This window comes from Gymnodraco acuticeps, unplaced genomic scaffold (genome assembly GCF_902827175.1).
Source record: "Gymnodraco acuticeps unplaced genomic scaffold, fGymAcu1.1, whole genome shotgun sequence".
NCBI classification, from domain to species: Eukaryota; Metazoa; Chordata; class Actinopteri; order Perciformes; family Bathydraconidae; genus Gymnodraco; species Gymnodraco acuticeps.
In genome coordinates, this window is record NW_022991033.1 from 517728 (window position 1) to 531857 (window position 14130).

At 39.5% G+C, this 14130-nt stretch overlaps 1 protein-coding gene across 2 annotated transcripts in view; it reads right to left on the minus strand.

Annotated features, from left to right (window-relative positions):
- Positions 1 to 179: 179 nt before the first annotated feature.
- The window catches only part of tsc22d2 (TSC22 domain family 2), a 40920-nt gene continuing 26969 nt past the window's right edge, over positions 180 to 14130 (minus strand). Inside the window, exons 2-3 of one of the 2 annotated variants that reach the window (XM_034236406.1) lie at positions 2916 to 2967; positions 180 to 2466 (exon numbers count right to left, since the gene is read on the minus strand). In XM_034236406.1, coding sequence (XP_034092297.1) covers positions 2161 to 2466; positions 2916 to 2967 — 358 coding nt within the window. In that variant the 3' untranslated portion in view covers positions 180 to 2160. Of the gene's footprint in view, positions 2467 to 2915; positions 2968 to 11260; positions 11344 to 14130 lie in introns of those variants that run through there. The other variant, XM_034236407.1, reaches the window with a different exon arrangement.

Consider the following 14130-nt stretch of genomic DNA (forward strand, 5'->3'; position numbering starts at 1 on the left):
ATTTATTTTACTTGATGGTTTAACATGTAAAAAAAATGAAATGTTTGTGAAAGCGAAAGATAATTATCTTTGAATAAAAGGAAAATGTTAAATATTTTGTAAGCCTATGTCTGTAATCGTATTCTTTGCATGTGTTTGAAGGTGTTACCTGGTAGGGGAATAAAAGAAGCGTGAAGACATTCTCTTAATAAAACAGTAATTTATTTTTGACTGAAAACTAAATTTGTTTGAACAGCACATTACAAGGGCATTGTTAAGATATTTTCTCCAAGGCTCAGTGATCACTTTCATACAGTACACTTGGCATGTACACTGCATCTCCTTCAAATGAAAGGAAAAAATATATAAAGAGAAAAGAAATAAGCCAGTTTGCAAAAGAAACTAAAGGAAATCAAAGAGCACGTCCCATAGAAAGATGACTGATTGTATATTTACCAAGCATTTTGGTTTGGTTCTGAGCCAGAGAAAGAAACCGACTCGCCTGACGACAGAAGGCGACGGCACAGGAGGCACAAAAGACGTGACACGTACAGGACATCCCATAATGTGCTCACACACAATCAACTGCGTTCCAGCTTTAAAGTGTGAAATGTCCAATAGTTTCCATTGTTTCATTTTTTTGCGGATATTGTTGCTATTTTTTTTAATCTTTGTAAGCAAAGTGCACACTACAATCGAGATCTAAATGCTGCATTCATTAAATACATTAAAATCTGCAATGTAACAACCTTTTCTCTGCGTCTGCATAACAGCATTACCATGAACAAAACATGGCTCCTTTTCTGACTTACTCCACCCATTGTTCCCTTTCTCTTTCATAAATCCTTCCACAATCATTCACAGACTGACCGCTTGACATAAAATAAGAGTGCTGGATAAAACACGAGGTAAGAAAGTGGTTTGATTATAGATCATGCAGAACATGCAGAACGGCAGCAAAACAATGGAGGGAAGGAGAGTGTAGGAAAAAAAAAAGTGTGCATTTATATATATATAAAAAAAAAAAAAAAAAAGACTTGCACAGCTTTGCGTCTTTGGTTATAAAGTAGGTCGAACCATTTTTTCACAGCTTTTTATACCCAACCAAACCCTCAAATTATTTTTAGTTTTGACAAAGTCTAGAAAAAAAAGTAAATTAATAGTTTTCTTTATCGAAACATCCCATCACATCTTAACAACAGGTGTTCTCCTGTACAAACCCTCCTTGCTCTTAATACTTTATACTTTACAAAATATACATTCAAACCTGGATTTCACCTAATGTAAGCTCGGCTTTAGTGTTAGCACTATTTCATGAGAAATGTTCTATGATGGAAATTATTGCCTACTTATTGAGATGTACATGTTGCAAAAGACTACCCAATTCAATACCTGACAGATTCTAAAATACCAAAAAGAAAGGTTTTTTTGTTTGTTAATAAGTATCTCCAAGACATTGTTCATTTACATTATGAAAATAGCAGCCCTGAAATAAATAAATGCAAATACTAAAACTAAACTATGGAAAAAGTATAATGATTCATGTCAAAGTATGGTGGCTCTGAGAAAGCAACACAAGCTTTTGTTGCAGCATATAAGAAGCCAAGGCTCTCGACTCGACCCACTGAAGCCGAAGCACCCGTCGGCTTCCCCCCCCGCTCAGGGAGGACGAATCGTCTCCCCCGCTTCTCCGTCGGCTCTGTGGCCTCTTCCAGCCCATGAGTGATGTTTGGTTGGGGATACTGGAAGGACAGTCCCTGCTGGAGCCTCATCACTGCGCTGCACCGCCCTCTTCTATCACTTGTTGCCCCAACAAATCTCTCTCTGTGCCGTTTGACCCCATCCTCTTGCACAAGAACAGTATGCAGTTTTATGGTGTGCACCGCCTCCCCTGCTTCTTCTTCTTCTACAGCTTTGCAGGGATAGAATAAGACTTTAAGGGGTGGTTAATGTCTTAATAACGGGAAGCCCAGTGACGGCAAGGTGCACACATTGAAGCATGGCTCTTGGTGGCAAATAAAAGATGTTGCTGTTGTCGATTTTTACTCAAATGGAGCATATTGAACACAGAGGCGAGACTTTTGCCTTAATGAAGCTAAGGGGACGGCAGCAGTTGTTGTCATTTCTAACAGGATCTTCCACTCCTGTCCATGGGAGCTGTGTTAACTATAGGAGATTGGATCACGCCGAGGTGATGTTGGGCTGCTGAGGGATGCTCTGACTTGCATCGTGGTGCGCTAAGGGGTTGCTGTTGTTGTTGTTGTTTGTGACGAGCAGGTGTTGCTGCTGCAGGGGCGGCGACGTGCTGCCGGCGGCCGTGTTGAGCTGACTGGAGAGCTGGCCCAGCTGATCCGTGTTGGCCAGCGACTTCAGCACGGCGTTCTCCCGCTCCAACATCGAGTTCCTCTCGTACAGCTCCTTGATCTGCTCCTTCAACACCTCCACCTCCTCGCGAACAGCATACATCAGGTGGCTCTTCACCAAGTCCTGAAAGGGAGAGGGAGGATAAAAGGGGAACTACATTCAGCACACAATCATGCAGAGTTCATCCTCTAACAATGACATATCATAAATTAAAGTGGAAAAGTGTGATCTCTTTTTGGCAACATCTGTAGTGCTAAAATCTCTTTGTTACGTGGGGGAGGGGGGGGAATCACCTGTCAATCAAACTGGTGGCGAATTCTAAGTAATGTGTTGTATTTTTATAGACTATAGAAAGCTGGTTGTTCAGAACAGTAATTACAGAAGCTTTAGGAACCTAATACATGCTATAACAATAAATGTGCCACAGATGAGTTTTATGCGTATCGTTTAACGAGTCATCTAGAGATTGGCACAGAAACCAATCAAGTGAAACAGGTCACTGTTCAAGCTGTCAGACACAGTGCGTCACTTAAGCACATGTGTTGTAACTTTTACAGCTGTGTAAAACTCACCATTGCTTGTTCAATCTTGTTATCGATGGCAACAACGCTGGCACCGGATGCACTGTAGAGAGAAAGAGCGACAGTTATTACAAGATACCAATCTCATGTCTACCACAAACTTTAGATAGGCATCAGGTATTTTTCACATCCACCGACAGACATTATCTGTTCCATTGAGGGCCAAAGATGACCTCAGAGGATTTCACTGGGACTTCAGAAGGAAACAAATCACATTTCCTGATGAATGAATCAACCATCATATTTTTCCAGAGAATGAGGAACAGATTTGAGATTAAACTAAGAGATAAAAAAAAAAGTCATACTATTTTTCGTGCACTTTAAATAAGAATAACACACATTTAGAGACATGTGTGGTCTGAACGAAGTTCTTAAAATTGGCTAAAAGTAAAAAATAATTACATTTAAATACTGCTTCCCAACGTGGGACCTCCCGCCAACTCTTTCCGTACTGAAATGTCTGCATTTAGCCTTCACCCTGACACTATACATACACTATACATACATGAGAATATGGATATTGTTGTCGACAACAAAGAATCCCACCTGTTATATGACCAATGTGTAGTTGTGAGTCAATTGGCAACACACTCATTGGACAAGGTGTACATTTCCATTAACATTTTGGTACTTTCCATGTCATCTTTCATCAATAAAAACAGGTGTTCAACTCATGCAGTCAAGAGTGTGTCATGTATGAATCAGTGTAATTGCACATTGGAACAAATTAAATCCACACCTTTAACAAAAATACTTCCGTTTAGAAACGGAGCCTGATAACAATGCCGCTGGAGATTGTTGAAATATTGACTATTGACATTTCAGCGGTAAGCGGTGGTATCAGCTTGTATCTGTGGAGGACTCCTCCGCAGTGAAAGCAGATCCCAGACAGGCAGTGCGTCTCGTCTCCTGCAGGGCGTGTGTTTCGGGTGCGGCTGCTGTCTCCAGCCAGCGACCCGTTTATCACTTAAATCTCATTGTTCTCCAGTCAACACACACATTTTATCGTGTTTAAACTTTTAGCAAAATGTTACGCCTCTACGCCGCTGCATCCCGATCCCTTATCACGTTTCCTAAAACACACTTCAGAGCAGCGCAACATTATCCAGCCCCTCCCCCTATAGCGAGAGCAACAAAGACAAAACGCACTACTTCAGAAAAAAACTAAAGATTTTCAACTTACTGCCAAGCCAAAGATCAGCGTACAACAAAAGCGATGCACAGTTTCACCTTTAACCTCCCGGGGAGACAGAAAACACAAACTATGTTTATCCTTCTCTACAGATAAGGCTGTGGTAAACTGTTTCGATGGGAGGAAACTCGGAGACTGACGCGATCAGTCCGCTAGACGGAGCTCTGACCGAGGCTGGGACACCACAGGGAACATCAAGTGAAAACTGAGTTTATTTGTGATAAACCCATGGTATACCAAAGAGAAATAACCGCATTTTCACTATAACTAGTCAAAATGCAGAAAACGTGTTTCCTTAAATCAAGCCATCCTATACTCACAGACGGTATAACTGGGTACTATGAATATGGAGAAAACATGTCTCCGTGTCCGAAACATCCTTTATCCACAAACGTCATGGAAGGTGACAGGAAATAAATAAATAAAGTAAATATTCACTTTTTGTGACATTTATTTTAACGTACGAGATGACAAAAACACCCAACTGGGAAATTCGTCAAAACCATTTACTAACCCGAGAGAGTTATATATACATGTATAATATTATTCTATTAAATAGGTGAACATTGTTCCCAAAACATCACAAGGAGCTCCAAAATAGACTCGTGGGCAGCCCGGGGGGGGGGGGGAGCCTACGTGCGCCTCATCATGCACGCTGGAGTCTATTTTGGAGCTCCTTGTGATGTTTTGGGAACAATGTTCATCTATTTAATTGAATAATATTATAAATGTATATATAACTCACTCTGGGGTAGACCTGCATACCGAACAGATGATAGCAAAACACTCCAAATATGCGGGGCATAAAGCGAGAGCAGATTAGATTACAACCATGTCAGTTACATTGGTACAGGAGGAGTTTGCCACAACGTTTTCAGATTGAATAACTATTATATTGCTCAGACATCTAAATAACATACTCAAATATTTAAGGATAAACATAAGCAAACGCAGAGACCATAAGAAGTACAAAAAGACTGTTACTAGGAGATGACAGTAAACTAAAGCGATAGTACAACACTTTTATAAAGTCAGTTACCTGGCGCTCCTCGCTCGGTAAGGCACGAGCCTCCCTGAATATGTCGGTGAAGTTACCGGAGAGCAGGGTAGTCGGTAGTTCATTATGCAGCGCATGTTTTCTGTTTCTCCAAACTTTCTGTAAAACTGCTATACAACTCCACTGAGTGTCAACCATAGACTGGTGTCAACACACGAGTGCTTCTTGTTTGCATTGAGCAGAGTGTGTGTTATGATTACAACTTTGGCCAGTCACATGGCGCGAACACAAAAGGGGCGGAGTCCAGCCTCCCTCCTCCTTACATTTACTCACTTTTACTGATGGAAGACTCTAAACTAATGACAGTATTCAATGGTTCTGTCTGCCAGCAAATATACAGTGCAAGCCCAGACACACATGAGACTTTATTCAAAGGAAAAACGTTAGTTAAAAGGAGTGTGTTTAGCATACACTGGAATAAGTCTGGTTGTCTCTGTTTGTGTTATAGTTTAAACATGTCAAACCAGAGTTGGAAGCATTGGCAAACAAATGAGCAATTTAAAGTCCAACTTCATCTCACTAGCCTTTTATTTCAATAATGTTTTTCTACATGTTGACTGTTCAGTGCACTTTTAATGCATCTCTTTCCATGGTTATATAGACTAATTTATTCCCTTTTTTAAATGCATGTCACAAGAGTTTTACAGCCCAACCTGGATAAACCCACCAATTAAAGTCATAGGTTCAATAGTGTGTAGAGAAAAACTAGATGCAACACCAAATTCCCTTGAACAAAGCTAACAAGCAAAAAGCTTCAGTGTGGTCTTTGACTTGGATCTTAAGATTTAGGCTCATGCATCTTAGGAAATCTGCGTTATATCACCTGAAAATGTTGCTAAAGTGCAACCATTTCACTCAGTGATTGACACAGACGGATAAATGCACTCTTTTATATTGAGCTGGCTGGATTCTTGAACTGCTCTCTATCTGGTCTACCAAAAACAGACCCACTCCTGTTTTGAAGTCCATAGATTGGTTTCCTGTCAGTTTCCATGTCGATTTTTGAAATCTTTAACTGGTTTTCAAAGCTCTGGTTGTTAAAGCGGCCTGTAAGTCTCACATGCTTACAGTGTTTGGTCCTGTGCGGCCCCTCAGGTCTTCTGGCACCAGTACAGTATGTCACTTATTTCAAAGTGCAAGACTTAAAAATGTTGGCCAGTCAGCTTTTAGTTTTAATGCTCAGAGCTGCTGGAAGCATTGAAGCCTGGCCTTTACATGTTTTCTTTATTCATTTAAATCGTAATTAAAACTGTCATCCTATTTTATTGTATTTAAGTTCTATAATTGTATTCTATGTTATTGCTATTTATTATGTTCTTTATAATATACGCTGTTTTAGTATTTATAATGTTTAAAGGGTATAAATATGTTCTATTAAACTGTTGAATTGTTATTGTCTTTCCATTTGTTTTTTGCTTGCTAGTCATGCATGAGGCACTTTAAACCGTACTAACCTGTTTGAAAAATACACTTTGATTTATTGATTGCAAATAAACAGGAACAACAGATTGCGATGATTTCTATAGTCTTCTTTCTCTCTTGATAAATGCTTCCAACTCTGATTTGTCCACTGAGACAAATGTAACATTTGTGATATTGGGCTATATAAATAAACATTGATTGATTGATTGATTGATAAGAAGCAAAGAATGAAACATAAGGCTAATAAGATTTCAAAAATATCAGCTGGTTTGTCTATTGAATTCCTATTGTTTTAAAACTGGCATCTACATTTAGATGTGAATGTATAGCATGACACATTCACGTTGATCTGATGATAGCAACGTAAATGAATTGCATTCCACAACAAGCGACTTGCTGACAACACACCAAGGCGAACCTCCATTTGAACTCAGCATTTAACCAGTTGAGCCCCAAGCCTGTTTTTCAGGTCTCAGGCTCGAAAATGACATTCCCAGAACAAATGACTATATTTTCCCTTCTAAAAAGGAGTAAATTAATAATCTTTTTTCTCAAAGCAATGAAAAACCTGTGAGTTGGATGTAGAAGAGTCAGAATCAATATATATGTTTTTATTTTAAAGTAAATTCAGATTGAACATAGTAAAAACATGTAAATTATAGTTTCCGTCCAAAAAACCCCCCCATTACTTATAGTGAAAACCACCCTTGAATTATGGGATAGTAGACAAAAAGCTTTAGGAATCTAAACTATAACATATAATAAGTACCCTGTATCAAGATTGATGCAAAACAAGTTACATTTCACCTTTTTAGAGAGGTTTAGAAGAAAAAACCCACTTCTGGGGTCATTTGGGTGTATTTGCCATATCTCTGGAACCCATCGGTCGATTTTGGTGATTGACATCTCTTTTGAACCGTCAGAGCCAATAGAATCGAGGGGAAGTTTCTAAACTTTTTATCAGAAAAGAGCAAAGGTAAGACGTATTTGCCATTTTGGCGGGCCGGCTTCGAATCAGGGGGTAGCAAGTTCGAGTCCCACTGCAGTCAGCATGTCGTTGTGTCCCTGGGCAAGACACTTCATCCCAAATTGCTCCTGTGGGGATTGTCCATAGTACTGAATGTATGCAAGTCGCTTTGGATAAAAAAAGCATCTAACAAATGACATGTAATGTAATGTAATGTAAAGCCAAGTTGTGTGTTGTCTCGTTTTGCCTTCGCTGCCGCGAGTTTTGGTCGCACAGTGATGATACTTACACCATTGGAATCTGTGGAATCTCAGCTTTCATATGACATGTGTTATCAGGTTTGTGCAGATTCGATGAAGTATAAAATATTTCTACCGTGAGTTATGTGCCGAGTGCGTTAGCACTCTTTCACTTAGTGCTAATTCAGACGCTCGGTGTTAGATTTGTGTTTTGTTTCGGTAAAAAAGGTTCATATAGTTTGATAGCTGAGTTTCTTCCCGTTAAGTGGGTATGACATAAGAAGCCCTGAGACACAGTTTTGTGAAAAAAAAGCGGGCTATTGGGCTTAACAGGTTACACATCCGGTACACTGAAAGAGAGGATTTCACAAGCATTAGCTGGAATGTGTGTTTATCAATAACAGAAAACAGAGGGACTTACAGGTTGGATCAAAGTAGCTTGTAAAGTGATCTGGCCTGAAGGAGTTACGAGCAGTGTTTGCGGGACAAGAAACAAATATGTTGCCAGTCAGTGTCCAAGGAAAATAAAGCCAACTGTACATCTTATTCAAAAAGGAAGACATGTGGTGGTTTATATAAGGACTGCTTGCTGTGTTAACCTCAACATGGGCCTTCCCCGCAGACTGCAGCAGAGACACATGCACTCACACACCCTCAAACAAAGTCTCCAGAACCACAAGGCAGCAAATTCCAACTGTGGACACCTCCGGCCCCGGGGGCAGTGCCTCTAAACCGAGACATCTGTGTCATAGTCACCATCACGCTGTGAACAACACTCAGTCAAGTTCTTCACTGCTTTCAAAACAGTCCCGTTTTTTGGTTTTACACAGACTGAAGTGACCCTTTCCAACACAGGCATGTTCCCTGTTTGACAATGAGCCGTGAATTCTGCACACACAAAATGCAACTGTTGAGAGAGAAAACGTCATTTATGAATCTTTATCTATTCTATCTATCAAAATATTGCCTCCTCCATGACTGGGTGCCTCACAAGATGTCTTAAACAATCTGAAATCTGATGTGTTCTCCACTTAGGCATAGATGCACCGGCACACGTCCCTGTGACAAAGCACTGGTATGCTTTGTCACACTCACTGTAGGTGGGACAGCTGAGTAAATTAGACCTCAGCCCTTCAGTGATAACCCCCACATCCCTCACTGCCTTGGTAATTGTATTTCATAACAATGGCTGGAGGGGGGGGGGCTGTAACAACAGAGAATTGCACTCACTTTCAGACGCAGAGAGCTGCTTTGTAGCCTAGCTCATGCCATTTGTTTTAAACAATGCAGTTCAGCGGCTACGCCAGATGAGGTCGGTAGAGGCTCCAACTAGCTCGGATACAAAGCTTCATTGAAAAAGCCGAGAGCAGCTTCAGGCAAGAGTGGTTAAATCATGTTAAATCATGTTTATCCTAGATTATCTCAAACAAGTCATTGTCATGGGAGAAATAAACGACAAGCTTATTTTTTGGGAGGACATTTTACAAGCTGTCCTTTCGTTATATCTGTTAAAGAGTCATTAAATGTCCACAAGCATAGTCTGTATGACCCTTGTTCGATTGACCGTTCATAGTTGTGGATGTAAAGTGAAACTTGATATTTTTATTCAGCAGGGTCAGGAATAATGCTTTACATATACAAAAAGAAATGTGACGTGTTTTGTAAAAAGTTTGAGAGAACTGAAAGTGGGCTTTCTATTAGACTTACTGTAGAGGTTAAAACCACTGCACATAAATAATGATCTGAGAGCGCGTTCTCCGATAACAAAATCTGTATTTTTTCAGGAGGGCGTTCTCTACAGGGCAGAGCCCATCGTGTTTACCCATCTAGTTAAATAAATTAGATCATGACAGCACTTGATTTCGTTTTTCCATGAAAAGCTCACTGTAAAGAACAAAACACAAAAAAACATTGATGGATTTTAGCTAAAAAATCAAACACTTGTAGTGAAGTGTTCCCTTTAGAAATATAACTGTTCAGTGCCATTTTTTTTCAATCAAAAACTTGACAACATCTAGGGCAGTGGTTCTCAAATGGGGGTACCCCTAGGGGTACGTTGGAGTACTGCAGGGGGTACGTGAGATGTATTTTATGTTAATGGTGATAAAAACAACATAAGTAATGCATTTAAACTAACTACTAATAGTAGATTAACTACTTTATAAAAGTTTACAGTCATTCTGGATAATAAAGTGACAGCCCGTCAGTCTCGTGCAGCTCGCTGAACCTGTAATAAGTGACCCGACAGTAAAGAATACATATATTTCTTATAACTAGTTTAGCTAGTTCCATTGTAGATAAACTAGCTAAGTGTGTTATGTCTAACTCTTAGTGTAGTTTGCTCCGCTCAACGGTCTGTCACAGCGGCGGAGCTGTGACATACTATTCCTAGCCTGAGGAAGCGGCGGAGCTGTGATCCGGAAGAGCTGCGTGTTCTCCGTTAGCAGCAGCTGATCTGATCTCTGATCTCTCTCTCGTGTCCGGTTCTCATGAACCTTTGTGGGAAAAGTACTGCGGTGTGAATGCGCCTATTGGCTACTCAGTTTTTGAGTGACAGCCCACTACACCACAGATCATACAGTCCAACTCATGCAGCAAACTCCGGAGTCCACTCGGCCACGTTTGTGTTGGTGTCTCCTGGGGAGTTTTCATGAACATATCGGACTTATCTTATGGATTGCTGTGCATTATACTTGTGTTGTGAAGTTTATACTTTATTCCAACTTTAAATATTTTAATACCTGACCACACTGCTGCTGTTAAATAATTCCCCAATTTGGGATTGATAAAGTGTCTATGTCTATTTATTTTATAGATTGAAAAAAACACATCTATGTATTTTCAAGCTAAAGGTGATACACAATATAAACTGTATACTGTTATTTTTTCAAAGACATTGAATTTCAAAAGCATATATTGCTATGTTTAGGACAAACAATTAAAGACTGCTTTAATTTAACAAATTCTACAATATAAAAGTGGCAGATTTGCTTTATTAAACAGAGCAGACCTAGGCTGCATACCAACACCATTAGGACCATGTTCACATCTCACTATGGTGGTCTGAAGAGCTGAAGCATTCATACACAATGGATAAAAACTGTGTTGTCTCATTCTATATCCTGTGAGAAAATGATATACATTTAGCATTCAAAACTCAACATACTATTCCTAGCCTGAGGAAGATATGAATAATTAACATATTTGAATGGAATCTCTAACATTTTCATGTAGAATAAAGACAAAATAGTGATTATACAAATTCCATTTATTGAAATTTGAACCAGAAGATGAAGTCTCAAAGAATGTTTTAAATAAAAGGACATAAAACAAAAAGGTGGATAATAATAAAATCTATTAAATGTAAAGACATTTGGTCAAATGAAATGACACTGAGCCAGTGATAACAACAATGCGTGGATGAAGATGGTGCTGGTCTTTCTTCATGCCCCCCCCCTCCCCCCTCTGTGCTGTCCCCTCAGTCAGAGGAAGTGGGAAACGGGATAAGACCTCTGGACACCGCGCTGTCTCAATGATCCACACTGTTAATATGAGAGGAAAATAAATGTTTTAGGAAATGAAAAATATGAAGTTAACAAGTAAAACACAGCTCCGGGGCAGTCATGGACGGTAGGTTTTCCTACAAAGTTAACTCAGCCTCCATTGATTTCCATATCAAATTAGCGTGTTAATAAAATAAGTTATATATATGGCTTATACTTGCATATCTAAACAGAATCATGAAAGCCTGTTGGTAGAGTCAGGCACACGAGTCCGTTTGAGTGTGTGCGCCGGTGTCTAAACGCTCACTCACTGCTAGCTATGTAGCTAACTGTTAGGCTACTTAGCTTGCATTGTTATGGATCTAAAGGTAGCAAAAGCTAACTTTCATAGCACAGCTTTACTTCTCACTTAACACAATAAAGAAACAGACCGTATAGTACAGCACAAACAACACAAATGATCAATACTTACATATATTTTCACTTGTAGTATTATAATAATTGAAATGCTGGTTCTTCTGCGGGGTTGCATTCCAATAGTCCATTTAGGAACCTTCCTAACGGAGTGAAATGACCCGGAAGTACGTCACTGGCAGCCATGATAAGTGCCGTTCCAATCCTCCAAATGAAAGGAAAGGAGGTTTCAAACTTCCTTTATAACCTCCTTTAGCTTAGGAACCACTGGACCTCCCTAACCGAAAGGAGAGGAGAAAATGCTGCCCCACAATGCATTGCAGCCGCAGCATTTGCCGTCACTCACTCGGCCGTTCACGGAAACAACCGATTATGACCGAGAAATGATATCATGAAAGTTACGGTGCTTATTAAGCATTTTAAAACGTATGTGGTAAGTTGCCAAAGTGCTTTTTTCTGAACGTTCATCAGTATTATAATCAAAAAAGAAATATGAACGTTAGTTTTTACTGAAATTATCAAATAACGTCAACATTTCACAGTTGTTACCAGGGGTGTTGAAAATAATCGTTTCTGCGATGCGGACGTGGACGATTCGGTATCGATGCAGTGACGGAAGATAATCGGTTATAGCGTAGTAACGTTGCTTCCTGATTTTCCGGCCGCGGCTTTACTATAAAGTTTTTTTTTTCTGTCACTTTAATATCAAATCGGTCGGTGACGCAGAGATCAGGGAACAGACGTGACAGCGGCACAGCAACACCAAACACGGAGCAGTCTGCTTTATCCACCAACACAAGAACACCAGTCCAGAACCAACAGCAGCAGGACCCGCTCTGAATCACTCCGTGTCGCTGCGGCACAGGGATTTATGTTTTTCAAAAATAATCGCGTTACAATCATGTCAGGTTTTTGGTGGATTTAATTAAGTCTTGGATTGCAAAGTATGAATGTCCTCTAGCAATTTTCAGACGATATATACGTGTGTAAAGTTTGTGAAGGCAGGAGGAAAAAAGCTTCCGCGATCACCGTCTCCTCCGTTCCTCCAAACCCCGCCCCCTCACTGAAAATAATGAGTGACAGGCTGATAGTGACCCGATAGAAACTTTATTATTCACTTAATCACGGAGATATAATGAAGCTAATTTAATCTCATACATTCATGCGATTTATGTAACAGTAAGACAGAGAATGTAAGTGTGCACCCACATGCACTATTTTAGTTGTTATATGCTGTTGTAAATACTCCTGTTGTCTGCTGTGTTCAGACTCAAGTCCTGTGTGTGATGCCACATTCAGGACATTCAGTGTCCTTTCTTTAACAGAAGACTGTTGCTAGAAGCTGCAGCTAGACTGCAGAAGCATTTTTTTTTTTTTTTTGAAGATTGAACAATTTCACACACAGATATAGGGAGGCTAGACCTATACAATTCATTTATTTTGGTTTATAAATGAATGTCAAGACATTTATGTTATTGATTTCTGAAGCACTTTCTAAATAATAAAAAGAGAGTTCATATGTATTTACTGCATGTATGCATTGATGAAAAATAAGCCATGTGCAGTAATATAGAAAATTGAGGATGCAACGCATTGGTATGAATCGTGATGCATCGGGATATCGAATCGAATCGTTGACAGGATAATCGTAATCGAATCGAATCGTGAGACCAGTGAAGATGCACAGCCCTAGTTGTTACTGAGCTGTGTGGGGTTTGTTAAACTTTTAAAAGATGTTTGAATGGTGATATACACAGTGATAGATGTTAAGGACTAACGTTTATAATAAATACATTTGTATTGATTTTAAGATCTTTTCATAGTTCATACAATCATACGTATTGGGATCATTTGTATAAATGTGGACCTGAGGGAGAGGGTGAGGAGCATAAGTTTCACTTTCCTTTTTTATTTCAATTCCAACTTTGGTCATGAAGAATATGTTTCTCTGTTGTCCACGTTCATAAAGCATAAAACAACAGCATCAGAGCACGGTGCAGAGTCTCTAGATGAGTCCCTCGTTCTTATTAAACATCCATGTTGTAGTCCGCTGTATAGAAAACTGTAGCACTTTACTGTACCTCTTTATATAGGCATTATTTTCCCTAACAAATTGTTTTTGCACTGATCAGGTGGTACATTATTGAAAAAAGTTTGAGAACCACTGATCTAGGGTGTACATTTTTGCCATATAAAACTAATGAGATCTTATATTTTACTTACTGTAGGTGCTAGTAAAATTCAAATTTGCATAGTGTGAAACTAGGAACCTAAAGGCCATTAACACGCTAGTCAGGATTCAAACGAATAACCTGACACCTGAGAAAAAACCCAATTATAGTCTCAAGATACATGAGGAATACTTTGAATTCCCCGTAGAGAGCGACATTTGCATGTTGCGCTGAAATAGTC